Source organism: Triticum urartu, chromosome 1A, assembly GCF_056163025.1.
Source record: "Triticum urartu cultivar PI428250 chromosome 1A, HENAU_Tu73, whole genome shotgun sequence".
In the NCBI taxonomy this organism is placed as follows: Eukaryota; Viridiplantae; Streptophyta; class Magnoliopsida; order Poales; family Poaceae; genus Triticum; species Triticum urartu.
Window position 1 is genome coordinate 140,149,153 of NC_141873.1, and position 9,085 is coordinate 140,158,237.

General features: G+C 43.2%; 1 protein-coding gene across 1 annotated transcript; it reads right to left on the reverse strand.

The window, feature by feature from the left end:
* Positions 1-474: 474 nt before the first annotated feature.
* Positions 475-7,986, reverse strand: LOC125551692 (MAR-binding filament-like protein 1). Its single transcript, XM_048714986.2, has 3 exons — positions 7,456-7,986; positions 3,337-3,542; positions 475-2,549 (listed from the first exon to the last, which is right to left on the reverse strand). The coding sequence occupies exons 1-3, from the start codon at positions 7,721-7,723 to the stop codon at positions 789-791; spliced, it is 2,235 nt and encodes a 744-aa protein (XP_048570943.2). The 5' UTR covers positions 7,724-7,986; the 3' UTR covers positions 475-788.
* Between the last annotated feature and the right edge of the window lie 1,099 nt (positions 7,987-9,085).

Here is a 9,085-nt window from a genome sequence, read left to right on the forward strand (position 1 = left end):
TTAACAATTTAGAAACACATACCTAATTCGGTCAAGGATAATCGACACCAACTATTCTGGTATCTTAAGACCAGATTCTGGCAAGATACAGATAAATACTCCCTCTGTAAAGAAATATAAGAGCGTTTAGATCACTAAGTATATAACAATAGGGCATGCAATAAAACAGAGAGGACAGTATGCTAAGACCCAGCATGAAAAATTGAAAATAGTCAGCATGGTTTTCATATATAAGCAGCACAAGACCAAGTTTTTGCAGCACCATATGTTTGGGAGGAATGGGAGGTGAAAGGACAAGATGTCAAGGCATTAATAAACTTCCTCCCGGCATCTCATAATTCGCGCTCGAGTTAAATGAATCAGGAGAATGTAGGTTCATTATAAAAATGCAGAACATGAGACAGACAAGTAAACAGTACCAGAATAGAAGCATGCCTATGTAATTAACGTAATGATGGATAAGCAGATTGCATGTGCGGTTTGAAGTGTTTTAGTAAGAAGATAGCAAGAGTCACCATATTATAATTCATGAAGCACTCGAGACAACAACAACACATCTGCACACAGATTAACATACATTTGCAATTCCCTCACAATCTAGCATATGGATCATGGAAACCAGAAGGGTCTTCTTTTAGAGCTACAACAAAAAGAGTTGGAGCTACTATAGGGTAGTCTAACATGCTAGCTTTCAAATGTTGGAAGTTAAATAAGAACATTTCTCATAAAGTGCTAAAATGAGAGCAAATGAAAGATAGATGGTCCTAGATCACATGTTCTGGTAATGCTCATGTTGATGGTCTGTCTTTTCTTCTCCTATAAATCTTCTTAGCAGAACGAGGAGGTACAGCATCAGTACTACTGGTATTTGGAACATGATCTTCCGGAGACTGGTTGAAATTTGGTGTTGGGCTTGCTTCCAAAACATCTGTATTCTGTGACCCACTTGCAGTAATCTGCCTCCTCAGATATAACATCTCACCTTTTGCTGTGGCCAATTCCTCTTCAAGCTTTGTACTCCTGATTTCACTATTCTCTCTCTCCATCCCAAGCCTTTTAATAAGATGCTGAGCATTCACCATATTTTTCTGAGCTTCGGCTGTACTTTTCTTTTGCTCCGAAAGAGCCGCTGAAAGAACCTCTTTCTCTTCTTTAATAGCAGAAATCCTGGAAACAGTGCTATCAAGCTTATTAGACAGAAATAATGTACTCTCATTCACCTCATTTAGTGAAAGAGTGGCCTCATCCAAGTCTGCTTGAAGAGCTCTTCTAGCTTCAGATTCCACCTGTGATTGTTTCACCAATGCCTCAAGCTCCCTCTTTAAAGTAGCATTAATCCTTCGTTCTCTAACAAGCTCATCTGATGTGGACTCTAACTTTTTATATGTATCCAGCAATTCTTTACTAAGTTCATCATGCACTTCTGTAATAGACACCAATTGATTAGAGGTGACTTCAAGATCTTCTTGTGTCTTTTGATGTATCTCCTTCACTGAGGCCAATTCATCTGAAAGAGCTTTAGAAACTGATTCCGCTTCTTCTACTTTCTTAGTCAGAGCCTGTTTCACTTCATTAGACTCATTTGTGAATTCTGAAATCTGGGTTGTCAAGTCATGGTTTGATATATTTACTTCATTAAGCTCTTCGGACAGTTTGAACAACTCATTTCTGGATTCTTTAAGTGCATCTTCAGTGGACTGAACAAGATCCGACATTTTTTTCCGGGTCTCAACTTCATTGAGTAGCATTGTTCTGTTAGCTTCCAATTCACTGTTTAACTCGGCAATTATACTTCTGTCTTCACTAGAGTCACTTAATGCAGTAGAAAGTCGTTCTTCGAGTTGATTGAGCTGACCATCTTTATTGGACAATAGTTCAGAATCGCGAGAGGCCCTCATCTTAGAAGCAGTTTCCAATTCCGTGTACTGTTTCATTAACTCGCTTTTTTTTTCCTCGGCATCACTCTTTGCACTGCACAATGTTTGGACATCCTCATTCAATGAATCAATTGAGGATATCTTTGATTTTATATCATTTTTAGCTGCATAAACATACTTCTCCAGTTGCTCCATTCTAGAATTTGCATGTTCCAGGCTCTCTTTAGTCTGATTAAACATCAAGTGCAGGCTCTGGTAGTCTCCTTCCTTGGTTGAAAGTGATGAACTGAGTTCTGTAATGTTTTCCTCCTTGTCATTTACATCTTGGCTAAGCAGATTTACCTTGCCATGTAAAATATCAAGTGTTTCCAACTTGTCCCTCAAATTTTCTTCAAACGCATGTTTGTCTTCCTCTGCTTGTGCAATGCTAATCTCAAGATCATGTATTTCATGTTTAAGCTGTTCAACTAGCTCCTTCTCCTTCATAACTTCCTCATTTAAATTTTTTACAGTTCTCTTAGTTGAGGCCAATCGATCAAGAAGAGAAGCTTCCTCGTCCTGGAACATCCTAGCTTGTTTCTTCTGTGCCACTTGTTCGTCCAATAGCCTTTTCTCATAGTTCTCTCTAAGCAAAGACATCGCTGCCTCATCTTCAGCCAATTTGATCTCCATCTGGGGAAATAGAACATCAGATTTGTTAGTTCATAGTCCTTTACGAATTCAATGTACGTAGACATAGAATTTCAAGAAAGTTTTTGGCACATAATCTCTGCACTGTGAAAGCCATTCTAGTATATCTAAAGCAACTCATCTTGGTTTATCAAATATATCCAGGTCATGTTAACAACCAAGACAAAGGGGCAGGAAAATATGCATTCAGAAACATCCCTGTGAAAGTAGTATGTGCATAGTATTAAGGCCCATGGCAAAGAATAGAACATCAGCAAAGTAAACATATAGTATATATTTCATTTGCTGGGATTTCTAAACAATTACTGAAAGCCTTAAACAATACAGAAGGCCACCTGGAATGAGTCTCAAGATGATGAAGCTTATCAAGGCATGCATACCATAGATGCTGAATCAAATTCAGGCACACACAAAAAAGGTACAACAGATATATTTGAGACATTTATCGGACAACAGATCCTGAGCAAAATAATTAAGAAAGGATGATTAACTGTAGGTCATGTCTGACATTTAAGCATGCATCAGGACTTACATGTCAAGTGCTAAATGAAACTGAATACCATGAATGCAGGATAGACACCAAATTTTCCATTAAAGTGATGTGTGCTACTGCGCTACTTTGCAGCAGCAGCAGAAGCATTCAATTGGGTATGTAGCGTACTGATATTAGAGCTAACAGGTTAGTTAACATTTTCTATTTACGTGTATTTGAAATTAGGATGGTGCCGATGCGGATGAGATGGTGACCAAAGGTTTGTAGATGGCATACAGATGAGATGGCTGACTGCAAGGCCTTCTTTTCACGTTGAGTAGTACCAAGAAGCCCAGCCAGAAGCCCAGAAGCAATAACTGCAATTGTATTCAGAAGACTAGCAAGTGGATTCCCTGGAGATGGCCTTTTCACCTCAGGCTGAGGTGGTCCAGCCCTAGTTTCTTCAGGCTGCATTTCCTCAGACATCTGAATGTCCATTTTATCTGTAAGAACAATGCCATAAATTTATCAGGCTTATCAACTCATGGTCAGGTAGTATAACATAAGGAAACTGACTAATAATGGGCAAATCATATTGGCGTGAAAAAGAGTGGGTACATATGGACAAACTTGGCTTTTGTTGCTCTGCTTCTCAAATGGCCAATGCCATGCTACTTTATAACCTTGAAAAAATTAAATGCTCTCCCAAAGAGACGTGACCACACTAAAACATGTGAAACAATCATATCATTAATCAATTCAAAAGTGGCATCATCAATAAAACACAAATAGGCATGCCTTTGTTTTTTTAGTCAATGTACCTCACACCAGAACGCAGGACGTAATAACACATTCCCAGAGGCTTGAGTAACTCCTGGTCTTGTGCACTCATCACATCAAGCTAGGACTTAATAAGGCTATTTTTCTCCCTAGCTTTACAGATACACCGTCCCATAAGTGAATGCATGAAAGCACAGATCAACCTGCTTAATTAAATGTCCCATACCCATTCCCATATAAGGTAATTCTCAATCACCCGCATGAATCCTTTTTTCTCCGTTTTTGGGAGTTTTTTTTTGGCCTCTGGCTGAATTAAGAGAGGACACGTGTAATTCTGGGGACCAGGAGGGGTACAACCTGTGTGTGCATCTTGCTGCCAACCATGACTTTGGACACACGTCCTCCGCTTCACTTGATGCAGATACTTTGGTCGGTTTCTAACCTCCTCTCGATTCTCTTCACGTGTCCGGTTCTCTCTCGAAGACTCCGGGCATATCCACGCCGCCCCACCGCTATACGAGCTTATAAAATGGCTCCACCATTGCCCCGTTCCTCCCCAACCGCGGCACCCGCTTCTTCCCAGCTAAACCACCGCCACCCCACTTCCGCCCCCATGTCCATCTCCGCAGCATTGTGGATGGCATCCTGCGCACGGATGCCTCAAGTGGGGTTGGCTGACCTCTTCTCCTGCTCAATGTTGACGGCTGGGGCGAGCCGCCACTACCGCACCTCCCCATCTGCCTACTCCGCTGCTCTTGCCCACATGGATGGCAACGGCAAACATCCCATCCCTGCTGTGTACCAGGCGCCGACATCGGTGGTGAACGGCGGTATGGGAGACAGCAAGCAGTGGCCCGAGCCGGAGACGAGGAAAAGGAGAAGTCGTGGAGGAGAGAAAGAGACGGGGAAGAGCAGAGGTGGTCCTGTGATGCCGACGACTGCCTCTCAATTTTCTTTCGCGCCGTGAATCTCTCGATCAGGCTCTCCCTTCCTGATAGCTCTCTCTCTCTCTCCCTCTCTCGGTCGGTCGAAAGTGAAGAGAAAGAAGGAAGCGAGCGAGAGGCCCCACAGACGGCAGCGCCTGTCAGCAGACCTCCGTCGTGGCCGGCGCAGGCGCCGCACCCGTAGCCCTACCAGAGGAGCGCCTGGGGTTCTGCTTATGCTCGATGGCCGGCCGCGGCCTCCGGTTCCCACTCCCTGACCTGCGCGGCTCCTCCGCAACGTCGTCCTTTCCACAAGAACACCTGAACTGTGGATGTAGCCGTATACAGACTTCCACAAGGCCTCCTCCCTTGGTGCCTCGACCCATCCCTACCCATGCCGGCCCCTGATGGCCTCCGCCCTCCTCTAGCCGCCTCTCTGCCCCGGTCTGGCCTTCTTCGTTTTTAAGAGAGCCCAGTATGCACGATGCTCCTACTCCAGTTGTCCTGCTGCGTGTAGCTTCCCAGATCAGGGTCTTCCAGTATGCCGCCGGCAACGACGCTGGTACTGAAGCCCGACTCCTCCTGCCCTGGTGCCATTCCCCTTTTTTTTCCTATCCTGTGAGAATTTTATACATTTGCCTGTTGCTATTGCTACATATGATGTATTTTTGCTTCCAAATTTTTTTGCATTTGATTGTCAGTTGATGTGAACTCATTGAAGGTTCGGGTGTAATGTGTAGTCTGAAGACATGGGGTGTTGTTTTGCAACGCATACAATCCAGATTGGCCCTGGGTAATGAATTTGAAATTGTCATATATGAGTTCAGATCTTCCGGTATAATGAACTCTTGATGTAAAAATCAAAAGGCTTGCTGCATAAATTTAGGTTGCAGCATAAATTTAGATTGGCCATGGATAATCAAACTGTATTCATAATTAAATTGATGTATACACTGACATATGGACATTATCTTCGCTGAAGATGAGCCTGAGACATCAAGCTACAGCTAATGAAGTGAGCATAATGTTGATATTAGTATTCAGGTTATGCATCGCTAAAAAGCTTCTGTAGGTTTAGCTTTGTAGTACCATGGTTGACTTTGTATCATACACTAGCTACTGAAGTAGGATCAGCTTGGTCTTGTGTCATACACTAGCTACTAATGTGTACAAGTGGATTAACATATTCACCACTTATTTTGCTGTGTATAGGTTCAAATAATTATTTTGATAATTTGACCATTTTGCAATGTAATAACTACACCTATTACATCTACAGGAATGCCACAGGCACATAGCTAATGCAAGCAGTACACATTACCTTATACATTATATTTTGTGAGGCTTCCTATTTCGATGTTTCCTTTTGGCCTTCTATTGCAACTTTGAACCTTTTTTGTGTCACAGTAAATGTTATGAGATTGCAGGATAAGGAGCTTGCTATTGTGGTTGTGCTTGCAATAAAAAGAAGTCCTAACTATCCATGTCAGGTATACAGATTTAGACCTTCATGTCGTAATAACAGTTCCTCTCTGTTTAAAATGCATAACCACTTCTATTAAGACCTCACCAAATCTAATTTCTTTCTGTTGCTGTAGTGAGATTTTGCCTGCCATTGATGCCATAACAAATAGTGTAAATGTTGGGTTAAGTCCTCGGTGTTCACTGGCTAGACAGGGAAATCCTTCCATTCTGAAACATGTATTGTGCACTACACACGCATATGAGCATCATGACTTTGCTTGGATAGGCTGAACATCAATACATTTGGAATTAATATTTACTGGATCTGCAAGTCTTATTTTACCCCTTGTTGATGTCTACATTTTTGTCGCTTTGACTTTTGGATGCTCTGCCTCGAATCACTGCTGAGCATAGGTATCATTCAGGTGGGTGTGATTTTGTTTTTCTCTTCTCTCTGGACAGTGTAATTTGGAGAAAGCAATAAACTTGATACAATACTATTTCCCACAATTCATACAACTAGTAAACAAAATCCCCCCTAAAAAAGGAAGTAAACAACATATCAATAGAAACAAAGAAAAGGATGAATCAAACAAAAGATAAATAAACATGTAAAAATTCACAAATTATACGGAAAACAACACACGGTCCTACTAACGAAGGCACGCCGCGCGGGTATCAGCTAGTTAGAACAAGGACAAATGCTCTTTCTGATGCAGAAATGCTTAGTTCATGCCAATTCAATTGGCATTTTCCAAAACTACTACTCCCTCCGTCCAGAATTACTTGTCACAGAACTAAAATAATTCTGGACGGAGGGAGTATTTGACATGAAATGGATAGCAGAGCATACATTTTATTGTGGAAGCAGCATACCGCATTCAATGTTGCACAAATAACATTTAACAAAACTGAACATAAGAAAAACACTCTCATGAGTGTAAGTCAGCACTATCACCACCGAGTGATTTGGCCAAACTATTTCGTAACAGGGATGGTTTAGAACATGCAGAGTGGCCATTGGCATACAAGTTTTTGACTTCCTCAGGGCGATGATTAGCCTAGCCAGCTAGCCATTTGCAGGCTTCGGACTAAAGTTTCAGAAAATCTCCAAGGATCCGTGAAGGTTCCAACCTCCAGGGTTATGTGTTCAAGAAACATTTGCATCAGTATTTTTTAGGAGATCCGCGTCAGATTTCAAACTAAGAATCTCATAGATCATCCCCACGCTGAGCAGAGCCCTACTCACCAGTGACGAGATCGACCGCTGAGGGCTGCGCTGCGGAGGTCGCCGCGTCACGGAGGCGCAGGAGCGGGAGCACGGAGATCCCGACCAGGAGCACGGCCCTCCTTCGCGTGGCCGCCGACGATGCCACCACCGACGAGGAGCGGGCGGCGTCGGGCGAGGCAGCGGCTGTGACGGCCCCCCGCGGCGAGCGGGAGAGTAGTGAGAGGCGCCGCGGCGGCGGCGGCGGCTGCGCCGGCGGCGAGACGACGAGGAGGTGGTGGTAGGCCATGCCGTCGCGTCGGCCACCCTAAAACCCTAGGCCAATCCCCAAAATCCCTTCAGCTCTCGCTGCTTGGTCCCTTCCGCTCACTATAGGAGGTTGTGGAGTAGCGGAAAATGCTGCGTGGTGGCGTCGCGCGGAAGCGAGGTGGAAGGAGGATGAAGGGAAGCGAATGGGAAGGAGGATGAAAGAGGCTCCGGTTCAGAGGGGTGGTATACTACACTACCGAAACATTAGAGCATCTCTGATAGACGGATGTCTCGTCGCCTGCGTATAGATTAGGATAAAGATCCACCTTCATACATCCCCCTGTCCTCCTGCAGTTATATACTCCAGCTTATAGTAAGGCTAATTTTATGTCTGAGGTAAGGCGTGAGATGGTCATAGTAGAATCTTAACTATCAGTATCATAGAAACGTAGATTGTACGAACCAAAATCGTCGAATCAAAAAAGTTAAACTGTATCGTAAAGTCGTTAACAACCTTGGGTGTAAGTGATTATACCTTAAAACGGGCTCAAAAGTGACCAGCATTAAAGTTTTCGACATCATTGAAGGTCCTAATTGTTCTTTTTTCTTTCTCGTTCTTCTCCCTTGTCCTTCTTCTTACTATCTTGTTTATCTTCTTATTACTCATTTTTTGTGTTGGAGGGCAACAATCCATGAGGCCCTAGGGGTGATCAGGTCGACTTAGGGCAGCTCATAGCTGACGTGTGCTCTGATAGGGTCCCTCCCGGGCGTGTAGGGTTTAGGGTCCGCAAAAGACCTCGCCAACGTGTCTTGCGTATATCGCTCCCGAGGAGGCTCCTCCGGCGACTTGTCTTGTGTATCACGATCGACTCCCAAAGGTATATGATGATGTGTTCGTATGCAAACACATTTTTGATGACTCCGCTGGGGATAATTGTTTCATGAAAATAATGTATCGGATAGCCCTAGTTTTTTCAATCATACATCTAATTACATGCAAGAGTTGATGCAAAATAATCTCCATGCTTCAACTTTTTATAATTTTAACAACATGCAACATATGTGTCCCAACCCTCATGCATCGGCAACCCCGCAAATTCATATGATGGTGAACAACATGATGAGTTCAGCTAATAAATTCAAAACACACAATGTTAGAATTTTCAATGTCTCATAGAAAAGTGTTCCACCCTTTTATTCATCGGCAACTAATTTATAATATGTTAATCCAAACGTGCTAGTGGATAGGGAAATTGGTCATGCTACTACTAGTTGTTTGTCCAGCAACTCGCAATCACATGTTATGCTTCGAGCTACTAACTATTCGACACCATACGCAATTGCACATACTTGTAATTCGGCTCTGCACCTTCGCATGCATAGGCGAAAAGGTGAAAAAATC